At 43.7% G+C, this 23339-nt stretch overlaps 1 protein-coding gene across 1 annotated transcript; it reads right to left on the reverse strand.

Annotated features, from left to right (window-relative positions):
- Positions 1 to 604: 604 nt before the first annotated feature.
- On the reverse strand, positions 605 to 16073 carry PPP1R36 (protein phosphatase 1 regulatory subunit 36; the record flags this gene model as incomplete). Its single annotated transcript, XM_079537580.1, has 11 exons — positions 605 to 776; positions 1585 to 1773; positions 1857 to 2038; positions 3278 to 3317; positions 7885 to 8025; positions 11376 to 11474; positions 12272 to 12338; positions 12449 to 12570; positions 13237 to 13317; positions 14757 to 14821; positions 16047 to 16073. The coding sequence occupies 11 exons, from the start codon at positions 16071 to 16073 to the stop codon at positions 605 to 607; spliced, it is 1185 nt and encodes a 394-aa protein (XP_079393706.1).
- Positions 16074 to 23339: the final 7266 nt, after the last annotated feature.

The raw sequence follows: 23339 nt of genomic DNA on the forward strand, positions 1-23339 counted from the left end.
AAGTTAATTCTGAGTAAACTTCACATGAAGATTCCTCTTTGCTAACTCTTTTCACAGTGAGTCATAAATTAGGCTACCAAATTAGGCTACAAAATATTAGAACTAAATGAGAGATGATGGAAATTAAAAAAGGAGTAAACAATATATCAAAGATTCAAGAGTAAGTTCCTTTAAAAGGACAGTTTAAGGAACTTTAGGCCATAGTAAGTCATGTCTCCTGGTTACTTTGCTAATCCTTTAAAAAAAGAAGTCTGTCATTAAAATCAATGATCATATTCATCTGCAGGTGTCAAAGCCCTTCCCAAAATAAGTCAGTAAAATAACTTCTCAGAAACGGAGAGAAGGCGGCGTTCAGATGAAAGAGGAATAGTGACAGACCAGGAATTACAGTCCAGGTCTTCAGTCACCCATGCAGATGCTTGTGTATTCAACTACCCCACCTCTGATAAATGATTCTGGCTTTTTAAGCTGCAATTTCAAAATTATTTACTTAGCAACGTGAAACCATGCCACTCAACTTCAGCTAGTTGTTCTGGTTACGATCACCTTCTGCCGTTTGCTCTTGAGAATACAGCACTCTCTCTACTAAGCCTTTCTGAGGGCTTCACAGAGCTGATAAACTCAGATCTTTTGTCAGGACAAAGGAATGAGTCCTCAGTTTTTCTTGTTCTTCTCTTTGTTCTTGGTCTTGTTCTTGTTCTTCCTCTTCCATTGTCCCATCAGACTGGAGCAAAAAGGAATTTAACTCACTACAGTGAGCTCCAATGATGCCCACCCTGTTAGAAAACATGGTGTTAATAAGTTTGACATGACAAAGCAGAGGAAAACAGGAGAAAGGGAGAACAACTTGCAGTGTTTCCCAATAAAAACCAGCAAAGAAAGTTGCCTCCTTTAGCTGGCCTGTGAATAACACAGTCTGCGGAGATTATCTTCTCTGCTCCAGGGACAAAGAACCACATACACACACAGCACCTCACACATTATGTCACGTTTCTGCCTGGAGTGTGCATGCACACAATACAAAATGTGTATGTCCAAGCGAAACTGAGCACTGCCTCAGAAGGCTGGCCCTATTGCACATCAATTACTGTGCAGAAGTTATAAAAACTCAGCAGGCACCCAGTTTTGAAAGTGCTCACAAAGCAATTACACATGCATCTGTAGCAAACTTCATTTTTTGGGAAATATTGGATTCACCAGTCTTATGTTGTAGATAGGTCTGAAGATTTTGTGTGTATGGTGCATTTTCTAGGTTGCCAGAAGTCTGAAAGATCCAGAAAATGAAGGCAACAAATGGATGGAGGGAAAAGTAGCATTCCTCCTATATGGCACAATCAGGCTTGAACTTTTTTGTTTTTATCCTAATCATTGGAAAAGGTTCTATTTCTATTGGCTTTCCCAGTAATACTTCCCAGTTAACAAAGCAGTAGGATGGACAGTAGTTGCCTGTTCCCATAGGCAAATTCCCAGTCATAGAATCACAGAGTTGTCCAATGGTCCCTCTCTCAACAAGGAAGACTTAGCTGTCTGGCAGACTCTCTAATAGCACTGCCAAATCTATTTATGCCAAGAAATATCGCTTACTTGGTAGTGAGCAACTGTGAGAAGTCTGGTAGGATGTCACACGAGCAGGGCTGTGGGTCTCTGCCCCGACAGTAGTGGCTCTGGGAGCGGTACTGAGCGCTCTCCTTTGGTAAGGGCAGCAGTGTGCTGAGCACAGGTGAGTGCTGGTAAACCATGCTGTTTATGGATGGATGCTTGGCACTGACTTGTCTTGAAAGAAAACAGAGATGTTATCTTAGTGTATTCAGACTGGACAGGTTACCTAAAGGCTCATCAGTATGTCAAATGTGTACCTCTGACGTGGTAATCTCACTGCATTTGCATCAGCAGTCTGCAAAGAAACATGGTTCCTGTCTCTTAAGGCGAGATTGAACATGTCAGAGCAAAGGAGCCTGCCGATTTCTTCCCGAATCACTTGGAAGTGCTTCCGCCTGAACACAAGCCAAGTCACGTAGCTGCAGAAGTTGTAGAAGCCCTAAATTGAAAACATGGATCCCATTTTCACTGGGAAAAGGTTCAGAACCCCACCGTGTCCTACAGAGCAGGTTGGCATGACTCCACTAAAAGCCAGCAACAAGTCTGACATCAAACCTCACCAGTGAAGATCTGAAAGCACCATTTTCTTTAAAGGTGCAGAGAGAGATGAGGCTAGAAACACAGCTCAGAGGGATCTCACCTTGTGGAATCTGGCCAATTGAGTTTAGCTTCACTGCTAGGAACTATGAAATGAACTGAGGATCACCACCCAGTTTCCTTCTATAATCAATGGAAAGAGACTGGTGTGATGAGTCATTCTGCAGAGGTTCTTATCACACTCATTTGTCCCAAGAGGCAACAGTTCATCCCTGGCCGAGCTTCTCCTTGTCTGCATGACTGTCAGAGTAGCCTGAGGGCTTAGGATGATGGGACAGCTATTGTTTGGGCATCTGGAGTTAGACAAGATGATTCCCACCCTAAATGACAGCATTTTGATCACAGAAAATATTACTAACAAATACGAACTCATTGCATCTTACCTTCATGTATCTGCTTGCTGATTAAATAGGATTGTCTAGGTTATCACACCATGTTAACACTCGTGATTCCTGGCACCAGCTGAATCAACACCCAGAAAATCAAACCTCTACTGAGGTTCCTGAAAAGATGGTATCACTGGAACTACAGTGTACCCCTGAAATTCAATCCACAGTCCTCCTCTTTGGAGGAAAGTCTGTACATTTTGAGAAGTATAAAGTATGATTTTGGCCCTAGTGTTTTATATTAATTTATCAAAGCCCTGCTACGCAGAGAGGCTCAAATTCCTCATTGGGCTGGATGTAGCAGGCTAGAAGAGCTTACTGCCATCTAAAAATGTTGCCAAGTACAATGGAAATGAAAGAAGGCTGTGAAAGAAAAAATCATGAGGTCATTGGCAAGAAACCAACAGACCAGGCCTCCCCAGGGGGATCTCAGTCTGTGATAGGAACTGCCTTGGCTCTGAGAGTCACAGCAGGACTGAAAACCTGCACTGCAGGGCACAGGGGTGATATTTAGGCACTGCAATCTAAGCCCAAGAAATTAAATTTTACTGAAGGTACTCTGCTGTGCAAGCAAACCACTGGGAAGACCAAAACGAAAGCAGCAGGCTGTCTGCACCATTTGAACGTGCAAGGGAGAGACATGGTCTGGGCTGACACTCAGTCAAAATCTCCATTTTTCTCTCTATCTTTCTTACCTCAAAGAAGTTCCGATCTTTCTGCAAAGATGTTTTTCTCCTAAAGCAGTGAAAAAGAGCACAAAATTAATAGCAGCCGTCATCCTTTCAGTCCTCCTAACACAGCACTGAACACGATTCACGAGGCTACTGCCAAGCTGGCATTTCACCACAGCAGTAAGTTGCTGCTGGTGAATCCTCATTACGAGTGTGCAGAGACCTACTGTCTAAGAGAACAACAGGACTTCTGCATTGCGTCAGAAGTAGAAAATGCAAAATACTGTATGGCTCATTTAATTAAATCCAACAAACAAAGCTGGATGTGAACAGCAGGCAAGGCTCCCCACTATGCTATGTAAACTGAACCCTCTGCTTGGGCCTCTCAAAAATGGTCAGGACTGATCTAACCCAGTTCCCATTGAAGCAAACAGAAAACTCTTCCTGACATCGCTGGTAGCAGAGCTACCAAGAGTACAAAGCCAGGCCAACGTTGAGACAATATACTTCGAAAAACAGAAGGGAAAACCCTGATGCATTTCCAAGAGGAAATGTAGAACATGTACAAAAATGACAAAGTGCACTTTGTTAAAGTGCAGTTTGCCCAGTGGAAGCCTAAGAGATATTCACACCACCCACTTGTGCCTGGGGATTCTCATGGAAAGACAAATGACTGTCCATCACGGAAACAGCCATCAAAGCGGAGGGTGATGCACACATCCCAAAAGCCACTCCATTCTCCTGAAGCTAGCACAGCTCATCCCTGTGTAAGGGAAAGCAAGTTTGCCAGTTTCTGATCTCCACAGATCTGGCTCCGCTCCGCCAGATACAAGTGAAATCCTGCCTCTGTGCCAACTCACCAACTCCTGAAATGTCCCTTACCTTCCTGATGGCATCAACTGTTCCACACCCCTAGAGCACACCCAGCTGCCATCACCCCAGAAACACTGCAGACCATGAAGGTAACACCTTTCAGTCCCGTATCTCTATTTACAATTTCCTAACTTTCACTGATCGGTATATTGATCAGGAGGACCATGCATCTCCCTGCCTAGCTCTCACCAGTCATACCTCTCCTGATGCTTCAGGTGAGAACCCAAACCCCCTTGTTGCGCAAGGGAAAAGAAACCTGAATCTTCAAGCATGGCATGGCCATTGGTTCAAGCAGACCTCCCAGATAACTTCAGTGCTTTTGATTCCTTATGAATTCTGGAAAAGCACAATATTTTGTCTTCAGAATACCCGAGCAGAGGAACATCATGCAACCCCAGCTTCTTAAACCTTAATGTAAAACTCTGCTTTGCCTTTCAGCATTAGATGGCTCATGCGGTGTCTTAGAATCACTTCCCAGTTTAGCAGAGGAACCTATACAGAGGCCAGCAACAGAAACTAACACCAATAATTAAAATCAAATAGGGGGTCTCCACCCTTCTTTCCCCCAATGCTTTATTCCCTCAGACAAGGTATTAGGCTAAGAGACCTGCTTGAAATAAAGCTTCCTAAGATAAGCATTGAACTAGAAGGTATCTCCCATGTCTAGGGCACAGTTGCTAATTACCTAGGGAAATACAGAAAGGGTTAGGAAAACATCAAACTTGCATTGAGATTCAGGACAGGATTTGCAAGAAACACGTGAAGGAGTGAGCAAAGAACATCATGACTTCTAGAAATACAGGAACAGTGCTTTCTTGGAGCTACCAGGGTGACAGAAGGAGCTCATGCATGGAAGACGACATTAGCACAGCTGAGGTAAGCATGGGGTTTGGATGTAAGAAGCTAATGGCTTCAGATATCTACAGGAACTACTGTTCTGTGCACATGGGGTAACGCTTCGTGTGCTTTAGCAGCTCCCTCAACTACAGCTGTGACTCTAAGTTCACGGATCAAGTCAGCTTCAGGGTTTGTAAGGGCTGACTCTGTTTGTGCCATTGATGCCTGCTGCTTTGGGAACGCTTTGTATTTTTCCCATTATGACAAATGCCCATAAGGAAGCTGGCACCACAAAAAGGTTGCGCAACCCCCATCAACTTAAAAGGAGAAAGCCAGACACACCTATTCCTTCCTTAGCGTTGGAGGCACAAAAGAACTAATGCTAACACACAAATAACAGGTCTGGAGGGACTCCCTCAAATTCCAGTCTGGGAGGATATCAAACTAAGGTTCTAATGCTGCAGTTTACAATTCATACAGATGGTTACAATGAGGATGTCCTCCATCTAATCTTCTTTTTTTTAAATATTCAGAGAAAGACTTCACATGGAAGATCAATAATTGCATATGAATACATGGACATTTGGCATATCTGGAAGGGAAAACAGTTTCCCAACATAGCATAACATTTCTGTAATATGTTGCTATGGTGAATTACCAGAAGAAGCAAAAGCTTCAATACCATAGATGGGTTATAACAAAATATCATGAAACTAGGAGTTATAAATTACCAATAGTTTCTCAGCTTTTAAATCAAACATTTTTCAAGTTAAAAAAAAAAATAAAATATCAAAAGTAATCCTTGCCACAGTTTCCATTTTGACAAAGGACATTTTCTATCCCAAAGTATGTGCACTGAGAAAATTCCTAATCTGCTTTTACAATTGAGAGTCTTAATCAGTTCTGTCCCTTAGCTCTTGTTTTTGGCAGTTCATGTAATGATGATCTGGGAGGCTCCAGATAACATTTAAAGCTAAACTGAGTCAGCTTGGAAGGGTTTATATTTATGTAATTGCTGCATGGTATGAGAAGTGCTGTGTGTTGTGACATGCTCAGCATTAGCCTAACTCTGAAGTCCGCTGGAGTCAGCTACCACCACCCTGCTATGAGTAACTCTGGTCTCTCTTCATGCAACACCTTACATTGCAAATGTGTTAAGACACAGCCCTTTTCTGGCTCTCTGTGTTTTTACAGCCCAGACATCAGCGTCCCAAGCCACTGCCAGTTTCTAACCCCGACTGTGATGGAAATACTAAAGAAGACAGTTTCCTATTTCAGCTCTCTGCTCTCATTCCCATGCCGTTGGGTTTGGTTCTCTCTCTTTTGTGTGTGTGTGTGTGTGTGTGTGTGTGTGTGTGTTTGCCACTAGACCTCTTTTCTCAATCCTGCATATTGCTGTCCACCAGACAATACAATGAGTAAACAGGCAGCAGAGCTAACCAGCTGGGTATGCAGCACAGGCTGTTCTATCCAGCTGCATCCAGTCCTTGGATTCAAGCTGCTTTTTTGTACTCATACTGGGTCTCATAAGTGCAGGCATTAGGGCTACCCAATAGAAACAGTGAATGGTGTCGTGATGTTCCCTGTCCAGCCAACAGGAAGGTTAATGGGATGCTCTACTCAGCAGAAATCTAGAAGCAGCATTTGGTACACAACACTGCTGCCAGGAATACCCTGTGAAGTACCAATGTGCCAGGATACAGAAAGAATGTGCTGTTCAATTTCAGGATTCACTGATTTGTGACATGGGAGCACACTAAAATGAAAGCCCTACTGGAACAGCAGTCTCCAGTTCCCCTTTACCTCCACCCTGTACCTTCCCCTCTTGACTAGGAGGAAATCCAGGTTCCTCCAATTGCAGACAACAGTAAGGCTGCCAGAAGCCATGTTGCAGAAAGGCAGGAGAAGGATTGTGACTCCTATGGAGGACTGGCAGCAGTTTCACAGCAACTGATATTGGAAAAACGTGCCTGAAATTGCTCTGAGAAGATCTCAAGGGACTGGGGTGCATGGTGGCTACTGCCAAGGAAAGGAAACATTATGTGCATCCATCTCCTATCCTCATATTTTTTAATTCCCACTAAGGCTTCCTGCCCCTCTCAGACCTTTGCTGGGTTTAAGGCACCTAGAGAGTTACTGGTCTCTACCAGTCTAATCTATCTTCCCTGCTTCCCTACTCTTCTAACACCCATAGTTCCCAAGCACAACCTTTTCTTGTCTCTAGTCCCTTCACTTGCTGCTCTTCAGGAGCACGTTCCCCTGCACTCACTAACAGTCTTAGGCTCTCTGACTTGGTATAAACAGAAACTTACGCAGGTATCAATGGCAACCAGCAAGCACACAACTATTTTCTTTCAAGGTGTAGTCAAAATGGCAGGGGTGAGATGTGTGGTTGGCCTTGCTTTTTGCCCTGCTGACTTTCACACTGAACCCAACAAAGTTTCCTGCTCTGTATATCTAGCAAGGCTTCCGCATACCAGGGCTAGAATTTCACCATCTGGTATCCAGAACGCTGCTACAACTTGTTGTGTCAAATCAGTTGGCAACAGCTCATCAGAAACACTTCTGGAGCTAGTTACTAGCTAGAACCGCAGGGACATCAGTGCACATCTGTATCTCATAGAATCATAAAGGTTGGAAAGACTACTGAGATCATCCAGTCCAACCATCAGCCCATGCCTGTGACCACTCTAGGCCAAGTCACTCAGTGCAACATTTATCCTTTTCTTGAAAACTTTCAGGAAGAGCAACTCCCTTCCTTACCAGGCAGCCTGTTCCAATACCTCACCAGACCTCATCGTCCTATCGTAACCCTTAGACTGACAAGAAGCACGGCCTTGAGCCTTCACTGATATCACTCAAAAGAGGCCTTGGGCTGCTGCGGCCCTTGACTTGTCAAGGAAAATCATTTCTTGGCTTACTTTCCACGAGATGTGTGACTCTTCTCTGCTATGCCTCTCTCAAGAACAAAGTTACTGTAAACTTTGGCAAGGTAAATCTTGGCCACCGCTAACTTCACCAACACATCATCCATTGCTTTATTTTCCAGAAAAATCACAGACCTGTTTAAAAGAAAAACAAAAAAGAAAAAGAAAATAAAATTAGGGAAGGGATGCTAGAAAGAATGACAGTTCCTGAGAAGTAATCATGTCTTTCGGGAACACAAGCCAACACACCACATGACAACACCTTCACGTTGCTTCAAGGCCAAGCTCAGGAGCTCCCAGCACAGCTCCGCAGCGCTGCAGGGACTGCCAGGCCTGGTGCTTGGACTCAGACAGCCTCTTTCGCCCTACAGAACTTGCAGGCTCCACGCCTGCAGCTTTTTAGGTTGCTGTCTTTGATCTCGCATAGCTTATGAACCCTTTTCACAGCCTACATGAAAGCCCTAGAGGTGCACAGGGATGTCTCCAGGCACAGACTCTGCAATTGAGCAGCCTGGAGCAGAGGGGTTGGCTCATTCAGAGACACCACTTACTCCTCTTCAGAAAGGCACACAAAGCACTTTTGGGATGGCCTCTAAATAGGAACGGCTGACCCCACAAGCCTGTATTTTAAACCACTTCAGATCAAACGCTAAGGAAATGCCAAACCAAAGAGCTTTCTATTTCCCCTGTAATCCACCCAGCTGTCTCCCAGTACTGGGAGCGCTGCAGGCCTAAAAGTTGCCAGCCTCCTTCCACTCTGGGGAAAGCTGTTTTATCTGTCCCTGATGGCCTCCAGCTGTAAAGCTTCCCACACAACCCACCTTTAATAATTAGGACAATTACTCCAGGCTTCTCAAGGATAATTGCTGATAAAATTCAGCAGATTCTCCTTAAAAGACATGAAAGAAAGTAAGGGGGGAAAAAATGCAGGACAGATATAATAGTCTGTGTTCCATTCATGTTTCATTCACCACTGTTTAGCTTTTGTTCTTAGTTGCATATTTCAGAGGTGAATACTCTCAGGCTGTCTCCAGTAGGGCAATGCTTCACGCCTGCTGCTTTGGAAAACTGGTTGGTTGCTTTTGAAGTTGGTTACCAAGATCTTCCTGAACCTAAAATAAGCCAGGCAAACCTCAAGCTTAGATTTACGAAGAATCGGCGTAGCATCAAGAGAAGATAAGGTCACAAGAAGTTTCAGACATCCAGATTCATACTGGTTTACTCCTACAGGAACTCCTTCTGACGTAAGAAAATACAATGTGCGAAAGCAATGCCTTCTTAAGGATGGTCTTAGACAAGGATGGTCTTCTGCTTCGGGAGGTTTTGCACACACAAGGTCTGTAAGAGCAGCTCAAGAACTACACAGACATTGGATGTGTCTGCTGTGTGGGAACATCAGGCTGCTAAAGGAGTAGGCAGGTCATCAAGCCCAGTCTTCAAGTAACCTGTCTGTCAGTTTAACTCTGAGCAAATTATAGGTGTCACAAACCAGACGCATGGAGGGGTACCAGCATGTCCTGCCTCCAGTCTGTCTCTGCCTGTGGCATATAGCCAGTACTACACAGGAAAGCAAAAAGCCTCTGAAATTAAATTACATCAAGAAGGAAGGGGAGGGGTTTTTCTTCATGAACAGACAAATTGGAACAGCCCTGAGCATGGGATTTATGTGGGATGGGTACAGGAAAGCAAATGGCTGTGCAGTTTTCCTTCACATCCTCTCAAATACATAAGCATATCACATACCAAAGGATTCTTATCAGAAGTGTAATTTTCTGTTATTATGATTCTATTATATGGTTATAAAACCCCTTTCATGAGCTCAGAGAGATCCATCTTCAGAAAAAAAAGTAGTTTTCTCCCTTGTCCCCACTACTTCCTACTAGAAGACTACTCCAGAACTTTACTGCACAGAAGGAAAAAGGCAGTGCTTCTTACTTTTGATTTGAAATACAACATATACTAAGTTCAGAATTAGACCAGGTAGATAAGGGAGGAAATAGGAAGTCTTGGACACAGCAAAGCTGCAGTGTCAGAAAGTTCTTCATGCCTGCTCCTCCATGTCAGCTTAGGTGCAAGAACAATTAAGGATAAACTTCAACATTAAGTAAGATCTAAATATGCCTTTTGTAATTTTATTTTTCTTCTTTGTATTTATGCTTTGATAGATCAATATCCTGACTTTTGCATGGTAAATATCTCTTCTTTGACCTTCTCTGATGTTACACTACACGCAAGCAATCCTGGCAAGGAAGCTACTTCCCTTCAGGGGAGGAAATGAATCTCAACAAAGCAGTATTGCAAATATCCCTTTGGGAAGCTCAGAGCTCCTACATGCTTCCCACAGAAAAACAGCAGTCACTCTGGGAGCACTGCATGCCACAACACAGCAACAAGTGTCTTCTGGCAGATATTATCCAGTGCTTATAGCTGATAGCTACTAGTCACAGTCCCCCTGACCCAAGAAATAGAAACCCATGTTCCAATAGGTCCAACCTCCTCTTTGTTTGAGTCTGCTTCTGTATTTTCCATACCAGCTGATGACATGAACCATGCTGAGATGTCATGGCCAAGGCAGGGTCTTCTTCATCCTCATGGACTTTTGTGTATGAAATTATGTTGATGATTTTCTTTATGTATGAATTATTCTTTGCACAATGAGAGAAAAACCTGGCAATCCATGGAAATGGAATGAATTGCTCAAGACTAGCAATCCTCCAACAGTCTCTTCTTCAGATAAATCAGCCCCTCTTTATATAAGCCTTCATTACTTGTGAAGTAAACAATTTTGAGTGTTTTAATGAATTAATCAATCAATTCTCCAAGATTATCAAAGAGTACAGCAAATCATTAAAGTTTATTATAATTATGGATTGTAGCTCTGTAACACTCCCACCCAAGGCACATAACCCTATAACATAGCAGCTCCTCAACTGTTCCTCTGGCATCCCCACTTCCAACTTTGCAAGGCAGCAAATGTGGTCACACACCCTTACTTGGGAACTGCTTGCCTAGCAGATATTTCTCATGTTGTAACACGTTTGTAGCACTGAAGAGGCATCTGAACCTGCTTTGCATAGTTAGAAATGTATTCAATGTGACCCACGGCACAAATTAACACCCAGCAAACTCAGCTGTGCTTTGTGGGTGCTTCTGCAAGCAGAAAGGACTGGATGCTAATGCTGTTACTGGGAAATGTGATTTGGGGGATGGTGATTCGATCCAGGGCACACAAAGGTTTGGGTCATAGTAATGACTAGTTCAGATGTCCTGTGAAAGCACAGAAGCCAAAGGCGTAAGAGGTGTAACTGAGAGGTTTTTCTCCTTATATTTCCATATAGCAACCAGGCCAACATGCAGTTTGTGCTCAAGCAATAGTCCTTGCTCACATGCAGAATCCCACTGAGCCCACTGTAAAAACTTTCTTACAAGTTTGGATTTATTAGGGCAAATTCTGGGTACTTACACCCCTGACGTCCTATACTCACAAAATCAAGGATTGGGTTTTCTTTTCCAAGGCAATTTTTTCCAGGTAAAAAGACATGTAGAAAAGCAGGGCCATGAGGAACTCATCCAGTTTCTTATTCCTAAATAAAAGATAGAAATGTCACTGGTAAGTCTGCAGCACCAGATTATTACAAAAAACAGCAAAGTCTCTGCTCAAGGGCCTGCACTATATTGAGCAACCCCCATGAGGTTGAGAGCCATTCAGAACGAGCACTCCATCCCACAGTAAGACTTTGGAGGCCAAGAAGCACACTGAGCCATGGACTGAATTAGATATTACCACATTTACATCCTCCAAGTATGTTTTGTGCACGAAGCATGCTGAAAGAGCAGCATTCTCCTTCAAAGAAAATGGGGGTAACTAAGATTCCCCTCCCCTTCCCAAAAGACAGTATGGCTGAGACTCAAAATATACAGGTACATTCTTCAAACAAAGGCAGTGCAGGCACTGCCTAGCCCTGGTGATCTCAGGGGTACACCCTTAAGACAGTGCTCTGCCTACTGCCTCCTTGCTTTTAGCATACAGGGAAGTAATGCTGATAAATACAGCAGCAGCACAAGCAGGCAGCCTGGATGCCCTGTTGTGTGAGGCCCTCCTGGTGCAGGCAGCGTGACGGATGCTTTGCCAAACACTGAATTTAACTTAGGCTAAGATGAATAACGGTGTTTGGATTTTTAGGCCCAAGGCCTTGGCTTGCTTTAGCTAATGGAGTAGAATGCTTTCAAGCAAATGGTAGGATTATTTTTCTGCACATCAAGGAGAAAATGTATTTGCTTCCCACTAACCACCAGAGAAGAGATTTGAAACTTCTCACAGGATAGTGCCTCTGTCTCCTGATACACACACGATTCTCAAAACAGATTCTAAATGACATACCCCATAACTGCTGCAAATGGTAGCATGCGATGTGACTCATTTTCTTCTCTCAAAAGGAAAGCAAGATCTGAAAACAGAGCAAAAAAAAATAATAGCTTCTCCAAGAATTGCTCAACGGCAGTAGAAATACTTCTATGGGCAATGCCTTGCTGATGCAGTAGACCAACAATTACTCACATTTGACATCATCCAGTGTGACATATTCATGTTTTATCCACTTTGACAGCTTATGAATTTTTTCCTCGTTGTCAGCAAGCCTTTTTTCAGGGAGCGTAGCACTGCATTCATCTTGGAAAATGCTAGCAGTTGACCAATATGTAGTATTTAAAGACATTGTTCATTCCAGTCACAGAACAGTCACGTTATCTACCTGGTATGTACAGCCCCTATTGCATGCAGTTTCACAAAGCTGGGCAGTTAAGTGTGTTTGGCAGATACCCCAAAATAACTTTCAACTATTATAACCACAAAGCAGGCCGGGAATGTTGGGAGAAATAGGACATGTCACCTCCAAGGTTGCTTCTGAGTTTGCCCTTTTAGTTGCTAATATAATAAATTGCGACTATATTATTTAGATCAAAGATGTTTTAAGTAATGGATGAAAGTCAGCCACACCACATTGTGAATTTATAAAATTAATAATAATACTTTAATCTTTGAAGTGCCTCACAAAGGTGAATTAATTACCTCACAATACTCTTTAGAGTAGATGAGAATTCTTACCTCATTCTGAGAGACCTGAACGCCTTTACCAAACTCACAGCAGGCTACTGCCTGAGCTGGCATTCAGCACAGGGCATGTCTGGCCCTGTTTCTCTGCTCAGACCACTTATCCGCCCTGCTGAAATGACAGGTGGCTCCTGCTTCACCTGTTGTGTTCAGACACGATCCTCCTACAACTGATGAAATATTCCCACCCTAATAATCGCGTTCCTTCTTGAGCTAGCTCAGTGGAGTTGAAATACCTCTTTAATGTCTTGACACATATTTCCTGAAAGTGAGCGTTTTCTCCTTCGTTAAGGCTTTCCTCAGCTGCTGGACTGGAGCTGGAGTGTGAGAATGCAGTAGTATGAATTTACACTTCTAACAGCAGTGCAAAGAGGTCAACTCGCCACGATACAAAAACACATGTATTTCATCTTCTAATTGACACAAAGAAAATAACTGGGTTGTAGTGAGGGCCACATGAGACACTGATTTCAAGAATGCAGAAGCACAGAATAAGCAAAGGTTCTTCTGCTGTCTCCTGCATCACAGAAACCCTTCAAATCATCTGTATCTCAAGTGGCTTTGCCATCTTGATCCTAACAACATCAATGAATAGGAACCTTCTTTTAATTTCCATCTTAACCATATTATGTTAATGTACATATATGCACCCGACCTTCAGGTCCACTAATACTTTGTGTAGGAAAATAGAAGAGGGTTTTGTCTCTGGAATGATGTATTTTAAATGCAAAATGTAAAGATTTTCTTTGGGACTACAAATGGCAGAGGCAGCAAACATGGCTGGGGAATTTATTCCTGTCCCAGAGAGCACCACGCAGAGCCAGCTGCATTCTGAAAACCATGAGACAAGTTGGCTGGAGCTGCTGAGACTCAGACCATGAAAGGCACCTGCATCAGCCTGTGGTCAAGGAACAAGTGAGTAGCCCAGCTCTACTATGACCAAGGCGTGGGAGCTGCCAGTATGGCAGCAGGAATCACCCTGCCTGCCCTGAGCTTGGGAAGGGAAGAGGGGAGGATGTAGCTTTTCCCCAGTCATTAAATGTATGGAAGTATTTCAGCCAGGTAAAGTCTTGCTCCTCAGCTGCCCAGAAATGCAAAGCGCAGGTACATGCAATTTCTCTCGTGCAGAACTCTGGTTTCCCAAAAGGTTTGCAGTCCTGCAGTGCTCACTGCCATGCATCAGCCTGTGGACCTCCATCCCTTGATGCCAGGGAAGCAACTTGGCCCTTGCTGTCAGCACTGCTGCTCCAGCACATGGTTTCAGGCACACGGCAGGACTTGCACACACTTTCAGCAATTGAAGTAGATTCATCTTGAGAGCAGTACAGAGTAAATGCCTATTTCTGTTTTTCTCCATTAATGGGATAAATGTAATAGAATCATAGAATCATGGAGGTTGGAAAAGACCACTAGAATCGTCTCATCCAACCATCAACCCATCACCACCATGCCCACTACACCATGTCCTTCTGCTGCATCTCCCCTTTTCTTGAAAACCTCCAGGGATGGTGACTCAGTGTCACAGAGTAACAATTACAAGCTCCAGTCTCAAAGAAAAACATCTACAGAATCATAGGATCACCAAGATTGGAAAAGACTTCTAAGATCATTCAGTCAAACCATAATATATATATATATGTTTAAACATATAGATTTGTCCTGCAGTTCAGGCAAAACATTACATTCTGATTTTACCTTACATGGAGCTGCTGAACCTTAAACCTGTGTAATTTGAAACTGAACATCATTCTTTTACCTTGCAAATTCAAGTGTGTTAGTGTCATCTTTCCAGTACCACACGCCTGAAGTTAGTTTTATCGTCTGCAAGAAAACAGCATGCAGGTTACGTGTCATGAGCATTGTGCCCTTTTTCTCAGCCCCAGCTCAGCAAAATATTTATAAGACAAGCACTGTGCATATTGTCCATTGTATATCTTTCTTAAGTCTGCTTTTTACTCAGATGTTGACTGTGAATTAGCTAAACAGAAGATCTCTCAGATTAAAGGTTGCCAGCATAAGACAGAAAAAACAGGCATCTGTCTTCTTTTATGTCTTTCAGATTGTGAATAAATCACCGAAAGTTGGCTAAAGAACATCAGTTCTTTGGTTGCTAGCGAATTAATAAAGGCTGAGAGATCAAATGTAGTTATGGATTAAACAAAGCATCAGTTTTATTTGTTTTTGATATTATTTATGTAATTGCAATGACTAAGCAGCAGCAGAAAGGAAGCCTTTGTTTAAAAATGGGATGGGCTGTGCACTTTGCTGATCTTCTGAGAACTTTAAATAAACACCAGAGAGAATCTTCAGGGAACGCTGAAGCAAACTGCCAGAGACAGGATTTTACAGTATCCATACAAAACCAAACCCCCCCATGGATTAGTCCCCTTCTTAACTAACAAGAAAGGCTTGCAAATCCTTAGCTGGTACTTGCAGGTCGCCTTTCAAGTAAAATGCATCCTGTTGCTGAAGTCCTTCTGCTTACAGAAGGGTGAATCAGGTGAAACACGAAGGCTTTCAGTGACTTTTTGCCTGGTGCCATTCCGACAGCGACAAGAGTCCCCGATTCTTGCTCAATTTAATTTGGTAGTAGAACACCAAAATAAGTTCATGTCAGCAGCCAACAGTGCAGTGGTTAGACTGTGGAGATGAATATTAGGAAACAGTGGCTCTAATCCTTTGACAAAGAGCAGTTACTTAAACTTGTTGGTCCTAGTCTTCAGCTCCAGCTTTCTAATACTGGCTTACAATTTTCAGATGAAAATGACCATGCAAATGCAATACCTTTGTGTTACACACAAGGCAATATGAACTCGTGGAGGAAAAATGGAAAGCAGGGTGGCTTGGCAGAGCAACACCTACCACAGCCACACAGGCAGGAGGGAACACCAGGCCTGTATCTTTAAAACACAGCTCAGTGCTCACCGATTTGGCTGAAGGATGGTGCCATGGCTGCCCCACAACCCATGGAGTTCACTGCAGCCCCCAGGCCTGCTAGAGAGCCAGACACAGGCAGCAGCAACGTGGAGCCAGCAAAGGGACTCACCGAGGTCATGGAGCCTGTCTGCAGCATGGCTGGGCGCTCAGGTGGCCCTGTTTACAGCAGTGTCCTGGAAACAGCCAGCTGTCCCCTAGGAGCTGCGGAACCCAGCACGCAAAGTCTCCTCCAGCTTGGGGACTTGTGGCCCGTGCACTCTGCTCCTTCCCATCTCTGCCCAACAGCCTCCCTGGGAATCTTCTTTGCTGAAACAAGGAAAATAAGTGTTTTCTGTGCAGTAAATAACTCAGTGTCACTCATTTGGGCCTTGCTCTCATTTCCCTCTGAGGATAGGGAGCTGCAGAGGTGCTCCTAGTCACTGACACAAGATGAGAAGCAGTTCACCCCCCATACGGACACTGTTTGTACAACACTCTCTGTTTAAACACATTTTAGCTTGAGATTTTTGAGATATCAGAGTATATCTACAAAGTCACAAGTCTCCTGTGACATGTCCCAAATCTCTGTGCAAACAGTCAGCTCATGGTTTGTGAGTTCCCCTGGAGATAATTCCCATAGGCTCAGGCAGGTGGGTTTGAGGGAGGATTTATGATGTTTGGGATGCTTCGAAGCATTGCTGTGTAAACAGAAAATCTCTCATATAGGTAATTCACAGTGGAACAGCATCATTGTGTACACCTGGTACTGCTTGGATTGCACCCCAAACCAGTACAAGTTTTGTTGAACAAAAGCACTCCCTGCCAGTAGAAGTCAAGTCAAGAGAAGGATGAGATTTGGTGTTACATCTAAGCCAGCCTAATAGCTAATTGTTGATGGAAGAGGCATTCTTCCTTTCATCCAGCTTTTACCACCATTTATCTCTGTTGATTCTTTATCTTCTCCGTCCCCATAGCAAGGCAGTTCCTTAAACTGTCAAAACAGTAACCCAGCAAAAATAAATGCGATGCCTTCTGCTGAGTTAGCGCTCCATATCAGTTCAGTGGTGGGTCAGAGAGGGGCCAAAAGCAATACAGATAAAGATGAAGCAATGGGGAGAGATCACACCTTTCAGCAGATCCCTTCAGCTAAAAGGTGAAAAACAGCCACAGTTTAGAAAAATGCACTTTGAAGCTATGAAAATACCTCATCTAAGACTTTTAGACAAGTCAGCTCAGAAAGGCAGAAAGAATATTGCCTGCTTTCAGCTCTTATAGATGTCCTCATTCATTTTTGCAGTATATCCTAATGATGGAAAGTACTCCTGAAAGCAGCACTGCAATGTTTATGAGCACACGGAAGAGTACAGGGACAATCCAATGTAGGGAAATAAAATGTCCATGAAACAATCTGCTTGCTGTCCCTAACTTCCCCCCTATTTCCATAGCTGTCCAGATAATGCATCTGTTCTCCAGTAGGTATTCTTTAAAGGTTTATCCATGCTAATGAACTTAATCCAAGATAAACAAGAACCTCATATCACCCTGAAAATTCAGCTTTGACTTTGCTCTCTGCAGCTTCCTGCTATTGGTTGTTTTTTTTTTAACACACAATTGTGTATGTTTTGTTTCCAGTTGCTATTGCAGGCTGCCAAGTACATACCTACGACTTGGCAGCCAAGTTATATATCTAAGAGGATGAGAGAAGCAGGTCTGAGAGTGACCTCAGATCTCACCCCTGGCAGCCAGGCAGCACTACAGGAAGAGGAGACAGTGGGAGGTATAGAACTAATGGCTCACCGGTTGCCTGCTTGGTAGAGCAGGGCCGTCATCAGCCTCAGGAGACCATCAGCCCATCCTGGAGCCAGTAGGAGTCATGCCAAAAGAGATGCCACAAGCAAAGGACATGCTGGAGATTCCTGGGGTCTCCCGTGTTAGCATTCAAAGTGCAGGGGGGACAAACCTTCAGCTGTGCTGGGGGCGGAAGCAAATTGACACAAAAACCTCAGAGGAAAGATGGGAAAAACTACCTACAGGGAGAACAAGTGGGCCTGATTCAGGCACCAGGCTGTACTCTCCTTAATGAGCACTTGCTGGAGATCAGTTTGCCATGGCTATATAATGAGCTAAGGATGCAGAGCTGAGCACCAAACATCCCACCCAGGCTGATCACCCAACTGGATATCAGTCTGAGAGAAAAATAAGAAGCCTGGCTTTGAGTTACAACGGAGTGCCTGCTGGATTCCTGCTCCTACTGCTGTAGAACTTGGGAGCTACAAAATGAGCGAGCCAGAAGATTACAGGAAGAGAAATTATGGTGTGATGGTTGAAGCCATTGCAGCTGATACAGAAAACTAATTTCCATATGGGCTTCAGTCACAAAATTCCAGGCAAATCACTTCAGCCCGCATTTAAGCCTAATGACCATTATTTGCATGATCTTTTCTTTCAGAACGAAGGGCCTTGGCTTCATGGAAGTATGAAATGCAGGACTAAGTACGTACAGCTGTGGTCAAAGTCAATGGGAACTATACCTGAATGCATAATACCAAGCAGTCTGATAAAACAGTTGCTTGGCATTAACAGTGGAAGACCTCATAACAGGCAGATGGTGTTTGGCTTTTGCTGTTTTATCACCTGTGTCACATCTCAGAGGTGAAAGCTAAATGGATGATGTTGGGAAACATTCACATGTGGTGGTGATGAGCTGCACAGGGTGCTCCTTCAGAGCTGGAGCAGGACTGCACATAGTAAAAAAGGCAAGGCAAGCATTGGATTGGCACATATTACTCTCTTAGAGAGCACATCCTACGCACTGACCAAGCCTGGTGCCCTATAGGAAAAAGTAAATAAATCTGTTACCATGTAATTAAAAACTGGGTTACGGTGCATAAGCACAAAGGAAGCAAGAAATAGGATTGCTCACTTGGTCATAATTTCAGCACTTGCTACTTTCCAGTCTGACTTTGCAGCCTTAATGGGCTTTTTTAATATTGTTTCTTGTGATGTTTGTGTCCTTGTGTCTCAGTAGCTGAGAACATTAAACAGTACACATATATATCCAACCCTTGGGTCTGTCTAATGTTTAATTCAGATATCACACCTAGAAAATAAACACATGCATAAACTCAGCAAAAGATCACTGACTCACTAGTCAGTCATTCACTTTTCTGCCTCCTGTTTTTTTTCTTGCTGTGCCAAGCCTGTCTTCCATAGCCCCTGTACTGATTTCCCCCTCTATTCCCAGGGCAGGTTAATGTCAGCCCTGGTTTCCTGGTAATGTTAGACTCTGCCGTGTGTGCTTTAGACACAAAAATACAGAATTCAATTCCACAGTAGGTAATACTTATTCCATGACTATGCCATTTACCTGCCAACTACTTTTACCTGCTCATTAAAAGCATGATTCTGTGTATGAATGGAACGATGTCCTTAGGCGTAACAGCATTAGCACTGGTGTGATTTTTCACGTCAGATTTGTGCAAAATTGAAGCTCCTGTTTTTTTTGTTTTCAGCAATTTGCATTGCTTTCCTCTATCAACCCTGCAGCCTTCACTCTCATTCGTCAGATATCCAAAGCAAAACATGGTGAGAGTGCTTGTGTCTGCCACATGTCCTACAACACCAACACCAGTCTTATCCCAGGCTCAGAGCCCTGTGGCCCAGCTGCCTGCCATGTCCAGCGACATCCATGGACACAACCCTGCCAAAGGAGCTTGACAGTCAAAGGCAGAACCAGCTGCCAAAGCCAGAATGAAGTTTGAAGTGAAATCAGAGCACAGTGACTGCCCAGCACAGCCTATGGGAGTACAGTCTGCCTTGGAATGCCAGAAAAACCAGCTGCACATTCCTCTAATGAAATCCTCATGCAATTACTCCCTCCACACAGTTTATCAGATGAGATTACTGAACATTAGCACTTGTCAGCTGTTTTCACGCAACTAGACGTTTGCCTCGTGCTCCTAACAATCTACCTTTTGTTATTAACACGCCTCTTACAGAAAGGAAGAAGTATATAAATGTGCCTCATATTCAAAAGGCATTTCCAAAAATTTCATTTTGACTCAGTATTCTGAGGTGCTCAGAAATCTATAAGAGTTTAACAAAGATGTCAGCAGCCCAGGTTCTACTTCTTATTCAGGGATTAATAACCATCTTCCTGTTACAGAATGAGGAAAACAGAATAGTGAAAATATTCAATATTCTATTCAATATTGCGAGCTTTGAAAATAATTATCATGGAGAACTTAATTTTCAGGTTTTTTTTTTAGTTTATTGCTGAGAATTTTTATCTCATTTAGGATTTTTTAGCTTATCTACTATCTGTAGTGCCAGAGACAGGACTAAGGACTCGCTAGCATCAGTTATCTTGAAACATGCTGTCTTAGAACATTTGCAAACATGCTGTGAATGGGGTCTGAAGGAAAACAAGAAGTCTGCCAAATGAGGAATAAACATGGTTTTGTAAGAAATGTATTTATGCCTTTAGATACAAAGATAGCAAAAAAAAAAAAGTGACTTTCAGCTATGATTGCTAGACTGCCAGTTCTACTGTGCAACACTGCTTACAAGAATTGATATTTCATGATGGAAGGCAATCAAGACCACTAAATCCATGTGTATTTTTTTTTTTTTTTAGATTCTAGCCTGTGATACATAGCATTAGCACTTCTGGAAGTGGCTTTGTTCCCTTAATTCTATTCAAAACAGATGTTTAACTACTGGCCTGCAATCATTTGGAGCAGTGGCATTTAGACCTGTTCCAACAAATAGGGTACAGAGACAGTACTGCTGACTGCTGCCTTAGCACGAGCAAGAATGACTTCATGCCTTTTTGCCCAAGATGCCACAGAGATCTGTCAGCTTTTGTACAGGCCAGCACACAGAAAGTAATTCCTGAATGATGGGAGCAATATAAGAGGAACAAAAAAATTCTATACTGCTTCTGAATTTACTCAAGAAAAAAAAAAAGACAAGCAAAGAAACAGCAACAAGAAGACTTCAAAAGTGGACTGGCTGCCATCTCTAAAATGCCAGACTGGTGCTGTTATTGGGATGACAGGAGGAACCAGCCTGTCCATGTCTCCACCCTACTGATGCAGGAGAGAGTAAAGACAAATGGGTCATGCAAGGGCGGATCAGGAGTTTTAAATACTGCTGTTTCATATGTGGAAGTGAAGTATGTTGTTGCATCTGGAAATGCTGGCCTGCCCAACTATATAATCATTACTCTGCTGCAAGTAAAATTTACACCAGAGGCGGGCTGCATAAGTATGTGGATGAGAGTGGTGGAGAGATGTGATACCTGACCCACATAGGTGTGCTGGAGAAGCTTTACGAGCATAACTTGTTTTACTGTGGGGTAGGGAGGGGTGGTAACTTTCCTGTGATGAGTAACTGCAGAACATAATTTTGCTGCTGCAAGGTCATCCACGTGGTTTACTGGTTTAATATCAGAGGTTTCCCTCGCACCAAAGTACAGTGTCCCAAATGGAGGCAGAGAACACACCACCATGTGTTTTCTTTAGGGGAAGCTCAAGCCAGGCACAGGGCTGGGTAAAGAAGAAGAAATTTGAAATACCTTGTAAATAATGAGAGCCTGAAATGCTATTACATTGCAATGCAAGACATAAAAAGACACTTCAAAAATGAGTATGCAGACAGGGGTTGAGTGCAGGCCTTTTATGTATCACCTCGCACATACTCTGAAAAAAAAAAGCTGGGACTGGAAATGTGAATTCCCTGAGCACATCTGCCTTCACCCCTCCCTCCTATGCAACCGTGGCAGTGGCTGGCAATGAGGAGAACGAGATTCACAGTGCAACCCTGTGCTGCCACATCTTAGAGCTGTCATCCCTTGGGTGCAACCCACAGCGCTACAGAGCTTGGAGGAGAGCCTCCTGAAGTGCCCCAGAGCTTCCAGGAGAGCCTCTCAAATAAAGAACAGGCATTTCCAGGAGACAAGCTGCCCGGCCCGCGGGGCTCTCTGCAGTGTCTCCCCAGAGATAAAAGCAGGCTGCTGGGGTTATACTGGTTCCTGCCTTTGAGATGGTATCACAAGGACGAGCAGGGCCGTGGCCTGTCTGCTAGGCCTCGCTGCAGGACTTCAAACAGACGCTGTGGAGGCAGCTGACTCACCAGGCCGGCCGGCCGCAGCCAGCTCCAGCACGTCCCAGCTTCCCTGCTCCCCTCTCTCAGAAGCGTTTTAGTAATTTGTTCATTAATTTTTTTTTTTGCTTTGGCTTTTGGGGCTCTTTTTTCTCCACCACAAAGGTGGTGGTGAGCATGGGGAGCGCAGGACTCGCTGGCACTGCACTGCTACATGCCTGCTGCACAGGGAGCAAGGCGCTAAGGTGCTGACAGGATTTAATCATTAATTTGGGTGATTAAATTCTCTGGGATTAATGCTAGGGGTGTTCCTCTATATAAAATAATGCTACTTATATAAACCTCACCGGCAAATACAAGAAGCCATCAAAAGTTAACTCCAAAGTGACATGAGTGCTGTAAGTTAAAGCCTTCTTATGGGCTTGGCTGTTCGCACAGCCCCATCTGAGGATAAGCAACTTTTGGAAACGCAAGCCTGTGGCTCTGGCGAAAGGAGGTGACTTTCCCTGCGAGTCAGGGCAGCCCAAAGGATGAGGCATGCTGAGTGTGGAAGCAATGAAACTGCAGATTTTAGACTAGATTGTTTTCCCGGCATTGCCAAATTCATTTCAGACGTGCAACTACTGCACAGAGCTGTAAGCACACACCAAATGCTCTTACTTGCAAATGAGGAGCAGCATTTTCCCCTCTGACATCTACTTTAGTTATTTAAGAAACAAAGGGGAAAAACTTACAGACACTGGAGTGGGGAAGTCACCACTAACTCCAGCAGGATCCCTTTCACACGGCAGTAAGCTCAGTGCACTGAAAACAACTCAGAGTTATTCTTTGTTTTATAAACTAAGGAGACCAACGCGAGGAACCCAGCTCTGAGCTCTTCGTGCTTTCTGCCTCTTGCATTTTGGGGGAGGGTGTTCACATATTTGAAAGGCTCCTTTGAGCCTTGAGGCTTCAAGTCTTTCCAGTCGTGCAAGAAGGCAGACGTTTCTCATCCTTTACACGTTGCACATAGTCTAGGTGTGTCCAGACTAAAAACTATCACTTTTTCAAGGCAAAATATAAAAATAATCATAATAAAACAACAACCCGCAGTGACTCCAGCATTAGCCTGTTCACAACCTCAACCCCTGTGGTTCTTTAACCTCAGCATCTGTACAGAGCTTCATTCCTGGGGGCTCTGCCCCACTGCTGAAGTGCAGGCACAGACCGAGGTGAGGGAAAGGACAGGTGACAGAGCCCGCGTAGGACAAGCAGCCTGCTGCCTGCATTTAGCTAAATTAGTCCTGCAATGCATTTAAATAGACGCTTGGGAAAAACA

Source organism: Tetrao urogallus (genome assembly GCF_951394365.1).
Source record: "Tetrao urogallus genome assembly, chromosome: 6".
Taxonomy (NCBI): Eukaryota; Metazoa; Chordata; class Aves; order Galliformes; family Phasianidae; genus Tetrao; species Tetrao urogallus.